Here is a 22,325-nt window from a genome sequence, read left to right as displayed (position 1 = left end):
AACAATTAAAGGCCGTAAAAGTGTAAAAAAGTTTATTTCAGAAACAGACAATAAAATGTATTAAATATTAATATTTACAAGATCTTGCTTTATCTCTTTTTTACAGGTTTTGAAGTGCAGTACTGGTGGTGATAACAAAATCTTCACAGTACTATTTATTTATTTATGTAGCCCAAATAATTGGTGGCATGCTACTCTTTCCCTTTTGTGCAGAAGTTTCCTTGTCTAAGTGCCTTAGTAGCTGTTTAGACTTAAGAATAAGAATCTAATGACATCTTGCTTGTTTAGGCTCTTTACAAATACTGTACATAAACACTGATTGATAGAGCTGATATCAAATGGCAAAGTATATAACCATAAAATTATTTTCTCAGGCCACATATTTGACTAGATATTCTCTTCAGCGACATCTTCTTCAATCATAAATTAATTGATGAGACTCAGATTAGTCCCTGCCATCAATTTCAGAAATTCTAATTATATTTTCAGCTTGTCTGAGCAAGGGCATGTCAACCATACTTCCAGCATGCACAAAAGCTCCCTGAAATATTAGGGATTATTGATTATTCAAAAATACCATACTGCACTAATACTAGGAAAGTGCATACCTAACCTTGTATAGAATAATTAGTACCGGTAGACCGAGGCTTGCTCGGTTGTGGTTAATTAGGTTAAATCGTTAAAAAAATATACAGGTTGCCTATTGAAATATAGGATTATGGGAAAAGCAGAGAGAACGCTGTTCCCGCCCTATTATATCATTAATAGTACTTACTCTGCCCTCTTGTTGACTAAGGTTGAATCCCTTGACAACCTCCCTCGCCCATTGTACTTGCTCAGGACTAGGCAGGAATGCACTCTGGACTGTCTCTATTTGGTTTGGGTGTATAACTTGTTTGCCTGTGTAACCCAATCGAGCACCAGCAATACTCTGTTCTCTTAATGAGTCAAGATCTGAAAAGGAGAAATTACAGTTGGTAGTAAATTGTTGGTCTTTAATGTATGCTTGAGGCTACAGTTTAAATCAGAAACTAAAGCTTTAGGCCAACAGTCTTTCAACAATAGATAAACTGTGGTTATTGAGACACATCACTTTCAGAATTATTTTCAACTACCCTTTGTAGTGTAGTTTAAAAAAATACTAGCTGTCAGTGTTATTCTGAAGGACTGTGTAAGGAGAGAATTTTTCCTCTTATCAAGGCCGGCACAAGGACCACTGCCAGAGTGTGGTTGTGTAGATGTCCCAGGTATAAAGCCAGCAACATAGGCCCGGTTCACACGAGCGACATACCTAGCCGACTAGGCTGTGACTAGTTAAGCCCGACTGGGTAGCGGACCGCAGGATCAAATGGAGCCGTTCACACGAGAGTAGGGCGACGACTACCTAGCCGCGTTCGAGCTTGTCCCAAAACATAGTTGGGCCCCGCTTCCCAGTCATTGGTGGCAGCTACCCAGTCACCCAGTCTAGCGGCGTAGCAGTACACGTAGCCTTATGGGAGCGTTCACACGAGCGATCGGGTGCGATGCGCTGCAGCTCGCATTCTTTCCTTCGTTCTCATTGTGAACCAGTGATGGATCCGAGTGGTTTTGATAATTTTCATCTAGTCCGTGGACATTTGGCTCGTGTGAACCGGTGTATCCTTTGGTCCGCTACCCAGTCTGGCTTACTTAGTTTTAGCCTAGTCAGCTAGATAAGTCGCTCGTGTGAACCGGTTATAGGCCATAGGCTTTAAACCATAGGCTGGTAGGCATCAGCAGATGCTAAGTGTCCACACTGTCTTCAATATATTTGTCAGCACTTCTTGAGTAAAAATTTGTTTGTGACAAAAGAATTTCTAAGTCTCATGTCTGCAGCTGATGTGTTTCTTACTTAAAAGATATATCTCTGAGCTTATCTTGCATACGGGGAAAGATTTTATTTATTTATTTATTTACAGCAAAATCCCCACTGTTACAATCTTCACTTGCATCATAGCAATTTGTGGACAACATTGATACTAATTTAACAATTTTACAGATTTGATAATTTAACAAACTTTCTAGTCGCACAGCAAAGTGTACACATCAGCTACAGAGCTACAAATGGCGCCTTTCATAAATGATGCCAGTAAGCATCCTCGCTGCGGCATAAACATGAACTAAGAAGCTATACACAGAAACTGTAAATTTAAAAAATCTTTCAAGAGAGGACCGCCAGCTTGCTACTAGCATGGGAGGTGCCAAATAACCTTGCTACAGCACTGCTTTGAATAAGAAAAATAGTATCGAGTAAGTAATACACCTTCTAACCTGTTTGGAGATAATGTCTGATAATGTGTTGCCTACCTTTGAACTGGATGTGAACCATATCAATAGCCTGAAGGCCAAACGCTTTTGCCACAAGCACAAGACGTTGTCTGGCATATAAGATCTCACTACCATCCACACTCCTAGCCGCTCCTGCATTAGAATTTGACGTGATCAGAATTAAAGTAATTTAGTATTAAAGTTATCAGTATTAATTAAAGCTTTCCTGCTTCCTGGCTACATGAAAACCTCTCTAAGTGGACAATTTTTGGGCTCAGAGATTGTTGAGTTTTGGGGTTGTCAAAAAATCCAGAACATTGAAATGAATTTTAATAAATTAATACATAACAGACTAATTTTTACATTTACATATACAGTATAACCGGTACTTACATGAGTAATTTTACACATTGAGTGAACTATTTTAAAAAAATTGAATATATTCAACAATTAAAACTTGAAAAGTCTAACACAATAGTAAGACAAAGCCAGCTGGACATGCACCCTGTCAGCTGTTGACTGTCTAGTTACACGGACTATTGAGTTACCGGGTGTCGAGTTAGTAAGGTTCTACTAAAGCACTTCTTGGATGGATTTTATCAAGTTGTTTGCAAAATTATTGATAATTGGTAATCGTGCATTCAGCTTATTGCATTGTAGGCCTATACATCTTAGAAAATAAGCATTAAGATACCTTAGTTCAATCTCATGGGTTGAAATGGTATATCTCTAGGCCTATGCTAAATGTATGGAAGGGAAAGGGAACAAACCAAAATAAATAGTATATTTCAACTACTTTTATTGCTGGCCAGTTGTGACCAGACTTAACTGTAGAGGCATAGTGCTATGAGATAGCTGTGTAATGTGAGTCATTGACTGGCTAATCATGAATGTGACTGCGGTCTACGAGTCACTGATCATATGATGAGTATGCCAACATGTCTGGTCTCTGTAGCCCACAAGATGGTGGTAGGTTGTTATTTCAACCTAGACTGGTACACAAGTCATCAATGCCAAACACCAGTCCGACAGGTACAAACATGTGGGACCGAGACAGCTGTACTGCAGCTCTGCAGATCTCTGGCAGGTACGGGACATCTAGGGATAACTCTGCATGAATCACTGCCAAATGATGATAGATTGTAACAGTAACTGTATTGTTTACTCACCTAGGCTGGCACACAAGTCATCACTGCCAAACACCAGTCCGACAGGTACAAACATGTGAGACCGAGACAGCTGTACTGCAGCTCTGCAGATGTCTGGCAGGTCCAGGATAGCTCGGGCTGACTCAGCATACATCACTAGCTTCACTCTGCTGTCCTTCCTCAAATGTTGGCCAAGCTGTTCAGCAAACTACTGAAATGTTCCATTAAGTATTACGGTACTTTTCTGACTGTGAAAAACAACTCTAAATAAGATTTATACCGTACTTTGAGTTAAGTTGGTTCATTCCTTCTGCCTATAGAATATTTAATGATTTATTGACTATGTTGTATTAAGTCTGTTCGTTTTGTAATATGATTTATTTGTGTTTGAATATGTTTCGTTGTCAAATGAATTTGTAAACAGGATTTTTTTAACATTGGTTTAGTTTTGAAATAGAGTTTGTTGAAACAAGATATGTGATTTCTATTTGTGGATTAGAAATAGAACATGGTGGCAGCTTAATGGATTTTTTATCAAACTCAAAGTCTAAAACCACGCATAATGACAAGTAAGTGCAGAAAAAAAACTGAATACTCTGAGGCAAAGGTGTGAGGACAACGGGGAGGACGATGCCCAAAGTGAACTCAACAACGTGTCAGAAAGGGATTCTAGAAAGACTAAAGATGAGTCACAAGGTCTGGAAACATTCTCTTTTACTCTAAATGAGTGGCAATCCTGGAGGAATTGCTTTCAAAGGTAGGCCTACAGACGGGGTTGCGGTCTGGATAGTGTTATGTATCAAGAAATAAGTACATATGTTTTATTTATAACATCTGTCAGATGACTGTTTATATTATTATGTTTTGTTTACTTTTTAGTTTAGTCTGATTTGTGAATTCAATAAATTTGGTTTTGTTAATTATGTTTCAATATACTGAACTGGCGACGAGGATAATTGGATAATGATGGATCTCAATAAGCCTGATCGTTTTGACCCCCATACGAATCCTGCAAGTGTCGCACAGCGTTGGGGTACGTGGATTAAGCAATTTGAGAGGTATGCTTTAGCTGCAGACATCACCAATGATGTAAGGAAAACAGCACTACTACTTAATCTAGCTGGTGAGGATGTGGCTTACATTTTTGACAGCTTACCACAACCTAATGAATTAACATACAAAAATGTGATCAAATTATTAACTGACTATTTCGCTCCTACCAAAAATGTCCTTTTTGAAATATTTAATTTTAGGAAGTGTCGTCAAGCAGAAGCAGAATCGTTTAACTCTTTCTATTCTCGTCTAAGAACATTAGCTGTGAACTGTGAATTCAAAGACTTGGATAGGGAATTAATTATGCAAATTTTGATTGGATGTAGTAGTGATGAGTTAAAAAATAAAATCTAGAAAGAACCTACTATTAAACTTCAGGATGTTGTTATTGCAGCTAAGTCAAGTGAATTATTTCAAGCTCAAAGTAAGGAACTTTCTTTTAGTAGCTCAAGTTTTGCTAATGCACATAAAATCGACCATTCAAACAAGAAATTTGCATTTAACAACAATCCAGCTCACTCTGATACGACTAATGTTTGTCTTGGTTGTGGACTAAGACATTTTAGAAGGGATTGTCCCCATCTTCAAACTATTTGTAATATTTGCAAGAAAATCGGGCATCTAGCACGAGTTTGTAAAGGAGGGAGACCACGCCCCAAAGAATATTTCAACCAAAAACACAGATCAAAGGGACAACGGGCTCAATGAAGTTTTGTCAGAGGAAACCAATTGTGAACAAGAAGAAACGTTTCCACCTCAATCAAGTAACGAAACAACTCAGTACGTCCAGGAAGTTAATTGCTCTAAAGTTCCAGAACTGTGTACAACTGTCAACATTAATAATCACAAAGTTCTAATGGAAGTTGATACTGGTGCAGGTGTTTCTATCATAGGAGGGGAACTATGGAATAAAATTTCTCATAAAAACTGTAAACTGCAACCTTCTCCCTGGAAACTCAAGGATTACAGTGGTAAACCTGTAAGTGTTTTAGGTCAGACTAATGTTTATGTGAAATACGGTAAGTTGGATTCCTTCCGTTAGTCATAACTGAAGGTAATAGAAATAGTTTATTGGGGCATAACTGGTTAAAAAGTCTGAATATTGAAGTAAACGGGGTGCTTTCACTCAACTGCCATGAATCTGATGTTCTAAGTAAAGCCCAGCTGGATGTTCAACATCTGAAAAGTGAATTTTCTGATGTATTTTAAAATTCTTTAGGATGTTATAAAGGGCCTCCAATCGAACTGAAAATTGACCAGAATTATAACCCAATTCACTTAAGAGCGTGCCCTTTACCTTATGCATTGCAGGCCCCAGTAGAAGAAGAGCTGTATAAGTTAGTTAATCAGGGAGTGTTAGAACCTGTTCAGGTATCGGATTGGGCCATGCCAATAGTTGTTTCAGTAAAAAGCAATGGTAAAATACGTATTTGCGGTGATTATAAGGCAATGTTAAACAAAGCTATCCAAGATCATCTGTACCCTATTCCCCCAATCTCTCAGCTCTTAGCCAAATTAAACCAAGGAAATATTTTGCTAAGTTAGATTTAGCCCAAGCTTATCAACAATTGGTTGTTGACGAGAAGTCGGCGCTAGCTCAGACACTAATCACCCACAAGGGAGCTTTTAAACCAAAAAGACTACAATTCGGTATAAGCTCAGCTTCATCTATATTTCAACATTTTATTGAGGGTTTGCTTTCGGGCTTAGACGATGTAATACCTTACTTTGATGATATTTTGGTTAAAGCAGGAACAATACATGAATTGATTACGACATTAAGACAAGTATTCACTCGTTTTAGTGATGCAGGAATCACACTCCAAAGCGAAAAGTGTTCTTTGTTGTCTACATCAGTGGACTTCTTGGGATTTGTTGTGAGCTCTGACGGAATTCGTCCTAACCTGGACAAAGTCAAATCAATCCAAGATGCTCCTGAGCCGACTAACAAGGAGCAACTGCAGGCATTTTTAAGGTTACTCAATTTCCATCACTGTTTCTTACCCAATAAAGCCAATGTTGCAGAACCTTTACATCGCTTATTGGAAAAAAATGTTCAATGGCGGTGGGAGGAAAAACATAAACTTGCTTTCGATGCTTCAAAGAAGCTCCTTTCTTCCGATAGTATACTGGCTCATTACAATCCCTCCATCCATCTTATACTAACTTGTGATGCATCTCCTTATGGTATTGGTTGTGTGCTTAGTCAGGTTCGAGGGGAAAAGGAAGTTCCAATTGCGTTTTATTCCAGGACAATGAGTCAGTCAGAACGAAGATATGCTCAAGTAGATAGGGAAGCACTTTCCATTATTGGAGGGATTAAGAAATTACTTATATGGGAGGCATTTTGAAATTAGAACAGATCATAAGCCACTTCTGGGTCTTTTCACTGTGAATAAACAAACACCAAACACACTGTCACCTCGAATGATTCGCTGGAGTATCCTTTTAAATGAATATGACTTTGATCTTGTATACAAACCGGGGATTTCTATTCCGAATGCTGATGGTTTGAGTCGTCTTCCATGTTCCTCCAATGCTGTTGATCAAGAGATAAACGAAGTCTTGAATGATGTGTTATACATTGAATCCGATGAGGTTAAACCAATTACAGCTAATATAATAGCAAAAGAAACAGAAAAGGATCCACTTCTATCAAAAGTAATCTTATGGACTCAACGTGGCTGGCCAACTCATAACTCAGATCTCAACGTTACGCCTTTCATTTCTCGACAAAACTCAATTTCTCAATACAAACAATGTTTACTTTGGGGAACTAGGGTGATCATTCCATCTACTCTCAGGCAACAAGCTCTGAAGCTTCTACACATGGGACATGAGGGCATTGTTCGAACTAAGGCGTTAGGCCCGAAGCTATTTCTGGTGGCCAAAACTTGATCAAGACATATCAAGACATATTGATTCATCAGACCTGGTGAATTCTTGTCAAGCATGTCAACAAAGTCGTTACAACCCTCCAAGAGCAACGGTCCTTCCTTGGGAGAAAACAAAACAACCCTGGTCTCGTCTCCACATAGATTTCGCTGGGCCTTTCCAAAACAAGTTGTTTTTTATTGTTGTTGATTCTTTCAGTAAATGGTTAGAAGTAGTTTTGGTGCCTTCTACAGATTCAAGATCAACTATAAAGGTTCTCAGAAGCCTTTTTGCAACACATGGTGTTCCAGACACAATAGTATCTGACAACGGGTCGGCTTTCACTTCACAAGAATTTCGATCGTTTAGTGAAAGCAATGGTATCCACCACGTCGTGGTTTCACCATACCATCCATCATCGAATGGTCAGGCAGAAAGGATGGTCCAAACGACAAAAAATTCTTTGCGACGAATACTTCAAGGAGATTGGAAAAAAAGATTGGCTCAGTTCCTAATATCATCTCATATAACGCCACATTGTTCAACTAATATGTCACCGAGTGAACTGCTTTGGAAGGTGTATTAGAACCATCTTTGACAGAGTTCACCCTGATTATTCTTCAAATGTCAAAGAAAATAAAAGCTTGGATAAAGCGCTTCACGATTACCAACAGTCACCTCAGAGAAAATTTAAAGAAAATAATTCCGTATTTGCAAGAAGCTACAATCAGCGAGGACCAAAGTGGCTTCCTGCTTAAGTCACTAGAATAACCGGGCCGCGGAGCTACCATTTGACAACAAAAGAAGGCATTGAAATACGACGTCATATCGACCAATTAAGACCTCGCTCAGAAATATCAAAAGCATCTCCTAACTCACACTTGGATAATCCTGAATCTCCAGTAAACCCACCATTCCACCCAATATTCCAGAATCCTATTCAGATGAGAACACCAGAAGCACATCATATCACTACAGTTCAACCACAATCAATGGTCCGCAATCCTATTATGATGAGAATACCAGACGTACAACCAATGCGACCATCAGTGATGCAACAATCTCTTAATTCCTTTAGTAGTATAGAAGGATCAATTAACCCTCATCAAGTAGATGCTGGTTTCAACATTTCTGGTTTAGCTGGTCCCAACGTTTCTGATTTAATTCAAGACTCCACTAGCATGAGCACGAGTCCACAACCTGTTCGGTCATGTGTCTCTAGATCAAACTCCCAAAACACTTCAATAAGCATGAGTCCTCGACCTGTTCGGATCCGTCGACCACCGGCATATCTCAAGGACTACCTGACGGGGGAGGAGTGTTATGTATCAAGAAATAAGTACATATGTTTTATTTATAACATCTGTCAGATGACTGTTTATATTATTATGTTTTGTTTACTTTTTAGTTTAGTCTGATTTGTGAGTTCAATAAATTTGGTTTTGTTAATTATGTTTCAATATACTAAAGATAGCACTTCCGACACTCAGCAAATCAACGTACTTTTGTTTGCAATAGGTAGTAGGAGTGAAGATATTTTTGATTCGTTTTCATCAAAACCTAATACTTATGACAAGGCTCTTCAGGCCTTTGATGAATACTTTTTGCAAAGACGGAATATAATTTATGAGCCGGCACAACCAAACTTTACCAATAAGAAACACACATCGACACATGCTCCAGATTTTTTACAACCATATAAGATGTCTATTCCCACTACTCAATTGATGTCAGTGGTACAATCACTCGCTTATAATAGCCTCTCTTTTCATAAAAATTGTTTTGACAGTTAGTTAGTTATTAATGCAGCTTTGTCATATAAACAAATAATATGAGTTTGTAGGTAGATGTGAACATAGCAAAATGTCTAAATACAATTATTCTTTCCTGTATCAACAGTAGTTATTTTCTTTTATTTCAACAATTTTGGCAGCATACTCACCCATTGTAAATTCTCTACAGACTCCACTTTGGGCAAAAATATGGTCTGTGGAGTATGAGATGCTGATAATATTACAGCCAAATCTTTATCACAAAGGCCACTGCTCACAGAGTTAACCCTTACAGAAACCTCTGGCCTCACAGGTACGGCAGAGTCAAACACACTCTTGATCAGATCACGAGCTGCCTCCTGTAACATTTATTTTATTTTATAAGTATTTGTTCAGCCAATTTCCTCTATAGGGAAGAAATAGTCGTATATTGTTTCAATCATTCAAGATAGCATTGGTTATAAAATTCCACCAACCTTTCTATTTATTGCAACTCCATCTTCACAATCCAAAACTATGCAGTCAGCTTTGCTTGTTAAACCTTTATTGATTTTCTTGATATCATCCCCTGGGCAGTACATAACAGCTCTGCGTGGAGTATTGTCCATATTTATCTGTAATTTAAAACACTGAGCATAGGCTATTCAAAGCAAATAAAAAAGCTGCAAATATTAATTAACTTTCATCTTTATTTCGATTCAAAATTATTGGGAAATAAGAAAAGATGAAGGTGTTTTTGTGAAAAGATGATTACGTCAGCAATACAGTAGAACCTTTGTAATAAGACTCTCATGGGGATTTTTAAATAAGACTTGTTACGTTACTAACCCTTAACTGCGGGCCCGGGGGTATGACATGGCACATGGACAGACGCTAATGAAGGAAGGATTGTAGGCCTACGTGCCAGACCCTGTTTCTTTTTACACATTCAGTTGTTTGTGGCTTTGTCAAGGGTGCGCTTTTTCAGTGAAAACTATGTGTTAAAACAAAGCCATCAACACAAAACACGTATGTGGCCATATTATTACTTCAAACATAGGATTCAAGGAAATCCTATAAATATGTAAAAACTTAAATAACTTGACATTATACAGTAGAGTCGCGTTAGTCCGAAATGATTGGGACCGGGCCCATTTCGGATTACCGAATCCTTCGTATTAAACTTTTTTTTTTTTAATAGGTATTGAAAAAAAGTTTACATTTTTTTTATTTTTTTTTGTCTTAAGACGCAGGCACGAGCCCGGGATTGTTTTTCACATTACTTAAGGCTAGACCTAGTGGCTGCAGCATTATCACTTAATAAAATCCATTTGTGATTTGGCGGACAAAAATGAAAAATGTTACAGTAATAACAAAAATGGTGAAATATTTACTAAAATACTCTACAAAAAAGTATATCTCGCTTGGCCGCTACAGAATACTTTGACAAGGTACAGCTAACTGTGTTAAAAGTTTAATTAAAAAAATTTCAAAAAATGTTCAAACAAAGTTTTAAAATTTTAATTTTTTTTTTTTTTATATATTTTTTTGTTTCGGATTAAGCGGACTTTCGGATTACCGAAGTTCGGATTATAGGGACTCCACTGTATTTTTAAAGGTTAATTACCTAAAATGTTAACCCACATCTATTCCTGAAGTAAGGACCCAAATCAATGAATGCACTTACTACGCAGTATTAGGCCCATACTATACGGACGCAAAATGTGCCATGCTGTTTTTGCGTCAACGCCCCACGTTGCTTCTCAAATCCCTCACTCATTTGCTCAATTCTGCGGGTGACGCATCTAGCGTCCGTAAGTCCGGCCCCTAGCGTTGCACTATCTACATTGCGCTGCTAACGTTTTTTTCAGGGCTGATTGCGTAAAAACGTATCAAGGCCAATTTTGGAGGCCAGCGCCTCCAATATTTTGGAGGCCATTTGGTAGACTGCGCTCATATAGTCGCTCCAATTGACTTGCATTGCCATCCGAAACAAAAAATAGCGCAGTGTATTTTACACAACGCATTTAGCGCCCATATGGGCCTTAAATGTATGTTGGGTACCGTACTTCAATGAGTGGGATTAGAGAAGGGTTCAGTGTGAATGCTTCGCACGGGTCGGCTATATAAATCAATATTGTTCTTTAATCAATTGTATCTGTTTTTATCAAGGTTTTGCATATATTTATTCATGTTGCATTAAATTTACTATATTGCTATTGATTCTTGTTACTAGAGTTAGTATATCCTATACTGTTATTTTGATATTGTTGCTTAGAAAGTCTATTGTATTGTTATTCTGCTGCTAGTTATTTAAAGAAGATGATTATATTGAGGTTATCTTTATTTTGTCTTGTTCTTGTTACTCTTGTTGTCTCCAGTTTGTTTGACTACTTAAATGTAAAAAAACTAGTTAGTTTAGACAAAAATCTAGTATTTTCCTTTAAAAATGGTGAATCTGTTTACAAACACAGTAATCTTACTAATATTATAAATGTGAAAGTTTGTGTGTTTGTTTGTTTGTTTGTTTGTTTAAAGTTCAATCACGCATTAACGACTGGACGGATTGGGCTGAAATTTGGCATGATAATAGCTCACATTCCCGATTAACATATAGGCATATTCTTTTCTCAAAAAACCTTTCGGGCTCCGCCCCAGTGGCTCTGCAGTTTCCCATGTTAACCTTATGAGTATCCATATTTAAAGGGAATCAAAGAATTTAGTCATCTGTTTAAACTCAAAAAGTTGGTTCTATGATATATTTTTTTTTTTTTTTAAGAGGTTGGCGGCCTCTTTTATCCTTGCATTTGCCCGTCCACATAGACTACAGATCTGTGCGTGGAACGTATCCAGCAAAGCAAGGAGTGAGCCGGTACAGAACAAAGGTGAACTGTACTGATAAAAGTTTGTGGCAGTGACCAGGATCCAAACCCACGACACTTCTGCCATGGGCCCAAAGTCCGTGACGCTACCAACTGATTAAAGCATTAAAAAGTAATAAGATTTACCAACAGGGTGCAGCACTATTATTTTTTTCATTTATGATAACAGCTTATTGGAACTATAAGCAGCAACAAAAAACTGTGATACGCAATGAGAACTTTCAAAGTATGATTGTTTACAGTTATGTTTATGCTTTTAATTTCATGTATAATTTGTGATATTTTGCAAACTTTTAATAATTTATTTTTGTTTATTGTTTAGGTGAAGTGGTAGAACATTATGGCTATGGTAGATGTGTAATACTATGGTATACCGTAAATTTAAAGAAGCAAATGTTATCAAACTGTGTCTTCCCCCGTTGCAAATGCAAAGCTCGAGTATAACTGCAATAAGCGTTTTATACTTATATGCCAACCCCGTACGAAGGACGGGTACTCTGCTAGTTATAAATACATAAGAGTAAATTTACATGACAGTTAAGTTGGCAGATATTATTATCCAATATTAATTACAAGAATGAAAAAATTGCTGATTTGTGTGTTATTGTTACTTTTTATTGATGGTATTTTACCTTCTAACATTTTTAATCTCAATTTAAAACTTTGATTTAGGCCTATTTGTTTCTAGCTAGAAATCATTAAAATAATATGGAAAGTAGAAATGATTAGTTACTATGTTACATAAATTTAACTGTAAAGAAGGTTGCTGATCAACAAAGAAACACTTAACATAGTTTACTATAATATAGTAAACTACTATAGGTAATATAGTAGTTTACTATAATAGTACTATAATAGTACTATAATACTATACTATAATACTATACTATACTATACTATACTATACTATACTATACTATACTATACTATACTATACTATAATACTATACTATAATAGTAGTTTACTATAATATAGTAAACTATGTACCATAATATAGTAGTATATTTTCATATTATGAAAATATAATTAATTATGAGTGCAGACTTACAATTAAGTGTTTAGGAGTTAAATAAAAATAATATTCAGTAGAACCTTTGGGCTAAGCTTGGTTTATGGTAACATCACAAAACACTGACTATGGATCAAACTATTTTATCTGCTTCAAAAACTATGTAATCATGAGCAGATGTTACACACTAATTGAACCTCCTACAAAATTTGATAAGATAACCTACGGGTTTAAAATTAGTTCTAAGTTTAATTCATTATCAAGAGATATCTGCTATATTATTGCTTTAATATTTTGCCTACGATACTTTGTTATATCTTTCAGGAATGGACTTGACCGAAGATTATATGGTTGCAACTTCTTTTCAAACTCAACTCAACCCTTTAAAATCCTGCCTGGTTACTATAACAATAATAATAATTTGTTTATTGTAATCAACAAAATACATTGCATTACAAGCGTCAGATAATATTTGTGAAAAAACAATTCAAGTTAATATTTACACTTTGTCAGAAATTTTTTTTAACACCTGCGTCTGAATTTTTTTTTGTGACATTTCTTAGAATTTAGATATCTCAGCGGTTGTTCATGAAATCGTCTACAGAGTACAGCGCATTGGACACCAAAAGGCGTTTTAGCCGAGTTTTAGCGAATTTCCCTATAGGGAAGTAGCTATTACCGTAGGTGGCATGGTAAGACCTAGGCCCGGGACCGATTTACTTTTTCATTTTGATGTCCCCAGAGGCCAAAAACACCATTCGTTCAAATTTTTTTATATGTATATATATATATATATATATATATATATATATATATATAGATTTATATATATATATATAGATTTATATATATATATATGTGTCCGTGAACACGATAACTTGAGTAATTTTTATCCGATTTTGATGAAATTTGGTTTGAAGGTGTAAGGCGGGATAAACTTGAATGAGTTCGCGAACCAGCAAGATCGGACCATGGGAACGGGGTTTTACGGGGGGTTTTATGGGGTAAAAATTGTTTTTTATAATTTTTGACCCTCCAAACGCAAAATTTCCCAATTTCTCTTCAGACCTTCTTAAAGAGCTTAAAAAAACAAATAATTTAGTATATCAAAGTGTTTTTGTAATATCATTAGTTAGGGAGAAAATTCAAATAATTGTTATTTTAAAATTCCCATGTTATTCTTATGGGGAATATTGTAAAATGTTGTAGTCTGCTTGTTTATGGATATATTTTGATCAAACTTGGTAAATTTATTTATTTTATACTAAGTTATTAATATTTCTCTAAAAACACACTTTTTTACCCTCCCTGTAGCAGCAAGCCTATGTACTCATAAAAATTAATGTTAATTAAAAAAATTTAATTGAAAATCAATTCAGGCAACTGGAAATTCGCTTAGTCGGCAGGTTTGCTGCGGCGGGGGTATTTAATTGTTTTTTTGTTTCGGCATGTTTGATGCAGGCAGGAAGTTTGTTGAGGATTGTGATACCAATCTGCGATGGCAAAGACTCGAACGCCACACTTCTATGCTGCAGAGTCCGGTAATCGTCCCTGCCCCTAGTCTCATAAACATGGACGTCTTGGCCCTGCACTAGTGAGCATTCATACTTACAGTACATGGCCACATCCAAGATGTAGAGACAGGGTACAGTGAGCAATCCCAACACACTGAAAGCATTTTTACATTAGTCTCTCCTCCGCAATTTGCACATTATTCTCACTGCCTTTTTCTGCAGTTTGAAAACTCGTTTGAGCCCGAAGATAGCTCAGCTTCCCCACAGTCTTATTCCATAAGAAATGTGAGGGTAGATGAGACCAAAATATGCCATTAAAAGCACTTCATTTGTGCAAAGTTTTGCAAGGTTACGTAAAACAAAAATTCCAAATGTAACCTTAGCACAAATGTGATAAACTTGATCTCCCCAGGTTAGCCCTTTGTCAAGGTGCCTTTGTTACTGGTTTCAATTCAATACCTGGGAACCGAGCTTTGCTCGGGGAAAATCATTAGTTCACTCTGAAAGCAGTCTTAGTATTGGAGATACATAAATCCATTCCCAAGCTCCACATGGCTCGCCTTTTACTACGTCCCACACCATTTCCTACGTCATGGACCTGTTTCCCTGCATTCCCATAGCACTTTAGGATTGTAGATACCTTAATCTAATCGTTATTAACAGATCCCACACTCCGGACAGCTCGCCTTGACTACTTCCTTCACCACTTCCAACGTAGCGGTTTTTTTTTTTTTTTCTAACATCCCATAGCATTTCAGAATTGCAGACACCTTAATCCCTTAATCTAATCGTCATAAACAGTTCCCACGCTCCATACTACTTGCCTTTACTACTTCCTTCACCACTTCCTACGTCGCAAACATGTTTCCCTCCATTCCCATTACATTTAAAGATAACAAATACCTTAATCTAATCGTCATAAACAGTTCCCACACTCCGGACAGCTCGCATTGACTACTTCCTTCACCACTTCCTACGTCGCGGAACTCTTTTCCTCCCTTTCCATAGCATTTTAGGATTGAAAATACCTTAATCTAATCATCATAAACAGTTCCCACGCTCCAGACAGCTCGCCTTAACTACTTCCTTCACCACTTCCTATGTCACTGACCTGTTTCCCTCCCTTCCCATAGCATTTCAGGATTGCCCATACCCTTATCTAATCGTCATAAACAGTTCCCACACTCCGCACAGCTCGCCTTGACTACTTCCTTCACCACTTCCTACGTCACGGACCTGTTTCCCTCCCTTCCCATAGCATTTTAGGATTGCAGATAGGTACCCTAATCTTATCGTCATAAACAGTCCCCACACTCCGGACTGCTCCTACCCTATATTCTAACAACAACTAACAATAACAAAGCGAGCTGATATGAACTTACAGTCTTCGCTGGGCCCGAACCCAGGGGGACCCAAGAGGTTTTAGGTTTGTTGGGGGCACAAGGAATAGAGAAATTCTCTCACATGTTAATAATGTTCAATGAAATGGCGACCAAACAAAGTAGGTATTTTAAGCCAAGTATGAATGGAGATGAGTGTAGGATGAGTGGCGCGATCTTGTAGTCTTGTTAGTGACTAAGGCCGACATATTCCTTAGACACAGCTGTTAATTAATAGCCCATACAGCTAATGGCAACTAAGGGACCTACAGTTTATAGTGGAATCCGAACCACATTTTTGCCTTTGGTATATACGAATTGGTCTAATTATCAAGATAGTACTGCGCGATAGTCGTAGTACTCACCCGTGCGGACGTTAATCCACACCAGGGAGTATCGCATCTACAGTGCATGCCTTTAAATATCCACAATTCGTGACCTCCAAGTAGCTGGATTACAGGACGACGCCACCCGTCCCAGTCATTAAACTATAATAAAATGTTACCATGTAAAATCAGAGTAATTAGATAACCCAATGCTCGAAATTGAGCAAGACTGTAACTGGTAGTAAAAGAATTAATTACAAAAACATAAACAGCAAGACCTCAATCAAAGAGTCATTCTTAAGTAACTTATATGACTGATAATAGAAAGATAACATGTTGTAAAAAGTTGTAAAAGTAATCTACAATATTTAAATATAGATCCGCTCTCATACTGCTTTGGTTATCTCTTATATACTGTATACACGGGTGCCTTCTATGATCACATAGATGTCAACCACACCCTGTAAAGTGAGTTTTTTCAGACCTATGGAAGCAAGCTAAATCCCTCTCTCGCCGCCAACCAGTACGAGACAAGTACTCTAAGATTGTAAAATTATTTTACAATATGTTCTGTTAGGCGTGCTTAAGCACTCAAGCCTGAATGTGAACCAACATGCCTTTATGATGGGCAAATCGACTACAACAGCGCTTCATAGCCTGGTAGTGAGAATAGAAGACAAATTAGATCACAAGGAAATCCTAGCAGGAGTCTTCATGGACATCCAAGGAGCCTTTGATAATGTGTCCTATCAGTCAATAGAGGAAGCACTGACAGACAGAGAAATTCCTCAAGAAATAGTGTGCTGGATAATGGCTCTGCTCCAAAGCAGAGAAATAACAGCCACGGTTGGAGACTCGTCGGTTATAGTCGAGGCCAGAAGAGGGTGTCCGCAAGGAGGAGTTTTATCTCCCCTGCTATGGACACTTGTGGTTGATGGCCTGCTGAGAGAAGCTGAACAAACAGGCATTGACCTACAGGCATTTGCAGATGATCTAGTGCTGACCGTGAGAGGGAAACACAAAGGTACCATTGAGGACCTTACCCAGCGGGCGGTAGACTACATCGACAATTGGTGTAACACAAAGGGTTTGACAATCAACCCCAAAAAAACTGAAATAGTGACCTTCACGAGAAAAAGGAGGACCAAAATCTCCCCAAATTAGGGGAATGAGGGTCAAGTCAGTCAAGGAGACTAAATATCTGGGTGTATACTTAAATCAGAAGTTAACTTGGAACAGGCACATAGATCATGCCATCGCCAAGGGAACAGGAGCCATGGGCGCCTGTAGAAGAACATTTGGCAAAAAATGGGGTCTCAACCCTAGACTGATCTGGTGGATATACGAAACTATAGTCAAACCTATGGTGGAATACGCAGCCCTGGGGCCCTATTTTTGAAATGGTTGACAGTTGACTCTACAGTCAACACTCAACTCAACCAACATCAGGATTTGGTATTTTTGAAATCCAACAGTTTGGAAGTGAGTGTGAAATCACTAGTTGAGTGACTCGTTTTGGAAATGTAGAGCATACGACCGCCCGAAATTCAGATGACGTCATTTTAAACCAATCACAATGCAGAGTTTTTGTGATCTTCGATTTTACCTCTTCTTGCTCTAAAATCTGGATCAGCTAATCTCAATCAATCTACCATATTTCGAGATACTGAGGTAAACTGTCAACTCCGTTCTTGAGAGATTGAGGTTATGTCTTGCTTAATCTTAGTGATTGCAAAAGTACCTTATATAAACTTATAAGTATTAACAATAAAATTTACTATGGATGTTTGTTTGTTTTATTGTGTAGCTCATTAAGTTTAGGCATATCCTAAATACATTATTATTTGCTTTCTTCGTATCTATTTCAGAACATATCACCTTATTTTAGTTTTCTTCATCGTTTTGTTTCATGTTATTTTTAATTGTGTTTTTATTTAGGTTAAAGCTTATGGCTATTTGCCATTGCACTGAAAGCTTATCGTAACTTAAATTAATTTGATCCCTTTATTAGGTGAATGGTATTGAAACAAACTATGATATTGTTTCTCTCTACCACAATCTTTAATACCTTAAATCATAGGTCTAATAACAATTATTATCTTTTAATAAGTTCAATTAGTATGCCTAGTGTATTTCAAACAAATTAAATAGTCTTATAACAAAGTAAATAGATTAAATAGTCCAGTAATGACACAGTAAATAAAATTAACAATCGCATAAAGTATTGGGTGCTAAGACATTGACAACAAATACATAACCTCTAAATCGCAATTAGTAAATTAAAGCAATAACAAAACAATATGGCGTCGACTCAAAAAGAGTAATTTTTTGCCGAAAGAGAGGAAGAAGAAAGTGCAGTCAACCTCCACTCAACAGCTCGATAGGTGTTGAGTAGTTTTGGTTGTATAAGTCCACCGTCAATCGTTTCAAAAATACGAAACGATTGGAAATAGAATGACTCGACACTCAACTCAACAGTCAACCATTTCAAAAATAGGGCCCCTGGTGTGGTGGCAGAAGGCAGAGCAAACTGGGGCAGCTGCAAAGCTGCAACAACTGCAAAGACTTGCTTGCACAGGGGTATGTGGCACAACAAGATCATGCCCGACAGTGGTGATGGAGTCAATTTTAGGCGCACTCCCACTCGGGCTGGATATAAAGAAAAGGGCAGCATTAACAGCCCTTAAGACTTGTAGTAAAGGAGAAATATCTTCTTTGAGAAGGACGGGTCACATGTCAATCCTAAGGGAACTCCCAAGTTTAGATATGGAAATGACGGTCTCAGATCTTATGATTAGGAAGTACAACTTTGATAAACCCTACCAAGTGGCCATTGGAGACAGAGGAGAATGGCAGAAGGTAAGGGATAAAGCAGGAAAGTCGGCGATGGTGTTTTACACAGACGGATCGCGGAGGGAGGGCAGGTCGGGACTAGGAGTGTATGGTATTGGAACCTACCTCTCAAAGGCCCTCGGTGAAACGCCGACTGTCTTCCAGGCGGAAGTCATGGCAATAGAGCATTGTGCGAGACTGCAGTCGGACAAAGGCCTGAAGAGGAGAGGGGTGCTTATCCTCTCAGACAGCCAAGCTGCTCTCAAAGCAATTGACGCCTGCGTGGTGGAATCTAAAGTTGTGCAGAGCTGCAGGAACACCCTCAAGGCCCTGAGCGAACACAACAGAATCCAACTTGCATGGATCCCAGGTCACGCTGGGCACGAAGGCAACGAAAGGGCTGACGTCCTGGCGGGCGAGGGGGCAAAATCCGAACTCATTGGGCCTGAACCATACTGCGGAGTCCCAGTGAGCAAGTGCCGATCAAAAATCTTAACCTGGGCAAAGGGACAACAAGAAAAGGATTGGGAAAATACCCCAGGCCTGAGACAATCAAAGATGCTAATCAATCCTCTTAGTAAGGAATGGAGAAAAATCTTCGACCTCCAAAAAGAAGAAATAAGCCTCCTGATAGGTCTACTTACAGGGCATGGCTATGTAAGGAAGTACCTTAAGACAATAGGACTTAGACAGACAGACCAGTGCAGATTCTGTCTCAACGAAACAGAATCAGCTGAGCACATATGGCTGGAATGTCCGGCGTTAGCCCATAAAAGGTTGAAACACCTAGGAAAGGCATTCCCAATGCCTACTGAAATAAGAGAAATGGGTGTGCACCAACTGATTGGCTTCGCAAGAAAACTTCGGTTAGGTGACTAAACAAAAAAGGGTGCTACAAAAGATCTTGTAGGTCGAGGTAGCAAGGGGTAAGAATACCCCAGCCCCATGAGAGAAAAAAAAAATAGGCGTGCTTAAATCAGAGGCCCCTAACAATGTCTCCGATTGGGATCATAAGAGGGTAAGCAAGTGGATATAATGACGCATCTTGAACGGATACGCGTTAGGTATTAGTAAAAAAAAAAAAAAAAAAAACTATAAGATTTTATGTATTTATTTCGGAGGTGCTCTGTTTGCAGCTTTAAAAATAGCTGTGACATCTATATACAGGTAGCAAAAATTTGACTGTCTCGGCTAGTCTTTTCTTGCTTAAAATGTAATCTACCCCAATTTTAATTTTTAAGGTTTATTGTCCAAGGTGGGATGTATCACCACGGCAGTACTGCCACTCTGTATCCGTCAAATGTTTCATTGGGAGGGTGATGCAAGCGGCTACGTTCACGTTCCCTCCAGACACTCACAGTTCTGCTTCTTACTGGTGGTATTTAATTTTAAATTTAGATAAAATACGAAAGTTAACCAAACAATGGAAAGCACTACAAAGGAATTTTGATACACATTGTAAATTACATGATAATATGGTAATATAACGGGTAGCTGCACTGTGGAACAATCACTTTTTAACATTATCTTCATCACACCGAACCGTAATCGGTAAAATATGATGTAAGGCTAAATAAATTCAACTATTACAGTACTAACAATGTGTTGTGAAGTCTTGTTGGAAGCTCTTTATTTATGAACCAGACAGTTAACAGATGTCAAAAAAATATAAATCCCGGCTTTGTTCTGGAAGAAATAAGTCCTGCAGTCTAACTTTAGCCTAAACTTAAAAACTATATCAATCTATGTCCATAAGTTTAGTTGTAAACAAAGTGAATTGAGTTTGATCTAATGTCAACAGATAGCACCGCCGTTCCCAAACTTTAGCCCTTAACTAGGCTATACTTAAGTGACGCACTTTCCAAATATTCTGAGACGTATTTGACACCTCAAATGTTAAAATCCGTCAAGCCGATTGAGTTAGGCTGCCCTTTACTTTAGGTCCTACACTCATTCAAATGAAAATTTCGATCGATATATAGATTATTAACCTATATAATTATTAATTATATAGGTTAACCTTACCTATAACCAAACAATATATCGAATAATCTATATATCGATCCGATATTTTCATTTGAATGAGTGTAGGACCTAAAGTAAAGTGCAGCCTTGTTCTTTCCTATGCAAACCTGGTTTACCTCACCTGTGTACTTGATACTGCTGTGCTGTAGTCTGCCCGATGACTAAAATATGCCTGAAGAAACCGAAATGGATTTGTGGTATATTTTGTACCAGCTCTACTAGCCAAGCCATTCTCACAGTGCAAAATAAGTTTCGGATACTGAAGTCTTAATGCTGAAAACAATAAACTAAATTAACAACAATAACAATAAACTAAACTAAACAAGAAACTGACAAAGGTTTACAGTGTGAAGCTTTCTGTAAAAAGTGGTTTCATATAAACTGTGTAAATATTAGCTCAAAGGAGTATACGCAAATCAATAAACTATCGTCGTCTGTACATTGGTTCTGTGCTGCGTGTTTGGAAAAGGTATACTGTATATTTGATTCGGACTGCCAAGCTACAGATCTAACCAATATCAGTAAAACAATCAACTTACTGGTGGGAAAAGTTAACAATATACTTAGTGATAACAAAAAACTAAATGAAAAAGTTGATAGACTGATTGACGAAAATGCTAGGTTAGGACAACAGGTTAGCTGTCTGCAAATCGAACCAACCGAAGTCGAACCGGTGGAGGATCATCAAATTGACGGATCAACATCGAGTAATCAACCAGACATAGGCCTAAGCTTGACTCTATGCTCAGACTCTACAAACAGTCAACAACATAGTAACGTATCTGCATCTGTCAATAACATAACCTCTCTTGGTTTAGAAATAGAAGCCACTACTAGTCCTGCTGTAAACTCAGAAGTTCATGGATCGAACCAACAAACAAAATCAGGTAAACTATTCTCTGATGTTTTGAAATTACCTTCTTCTAATAGATATAAACAACCTAATTCTCAAATCAACCCTTCAACTGAGAGTGGGCATAGGTCTAAGGATAGTAGTCAACTTGTAAGTAATAGGCCTATTAAGAAGACTGAAGTCCCAATCATAGGAACAAAATCTGGTGCTATTGGAAATCTGAAGACTGTTGCCAAAAACAAAGCAGTTAATAAATCCTGGATCTTTATTTCTAGACTAGACGTTTCTGTAAATAATTCTTTAGTTAATGACTACTTGGCTGATAACGGAATAGAAAGTGCATGCTGTGAGGAGATCTCGACTCGTTACAATAGCTATAGGTCATTCAAAAT

At 37.8% G+C, this 22,325-nt stretch overlaps 1 protein-coding gene across 1 annotated transcript; it reads right to left on the bottom strand.

Annotated features, from left to right (window-relative positions):
• Nucleotides 1–17: 17 nt before the first annotated feature.
• Nucleotides 18–21,693, bottom strand: LOC128982564 (citramalyl-CoA lyase, mitochondrial-like). Its single transcript, XM_054401522.1, has 8 exons — nucleotides 21,620–21,693; nucleotides 21,202–21,353; nucleotides 9,610–9,747; nucleotides 9,304–9,492; nucleotides 3,456–3,642; nucleotides 2,326–2,439; nucleotides 776–954; nucleotides 18–541 (listed from the first exon to the last, which is right to left on the bottom strand). Exons 3-8 carry the CDS (start codon nucleotides 9,739–9,741, stop codon nucleotides 446–448), a joined length of 897 nt encoding a protein of 298 aa, XP_054257497.1. The 5' UTR covers nucleotides 9,742–9,747; nucleotides 21,202–21,353; nucleotides 21,620–21,693; the 3' UTR covers nucleotides 18–445.
• Between the last annotated feature and the right edge of the window lie 632 nt (nucleotides 21,694–22,325).

Source organism: Macrosteles quadrilineatus, unplaced genomic scaffold, assembly GCF_028750875.1.
Source record: "Macrosteles quadrilineatus isolate MER2022 unplaced genomic scaffold, UCM_ALF_1.0 Scaffold_1__1_contigs__length_201487025, whole genome shotgun sequence".
Taxonomy (NCBI): Eukaryota; Metazoa; Arthropoda; class Insecta; order Hemiptera; family Cicadellidae; genus Macrosteles; species Macrosteles quadrilineatus.
This window is presented reverse-complemented; position numbering and strand designations above follow the sequence as displayed.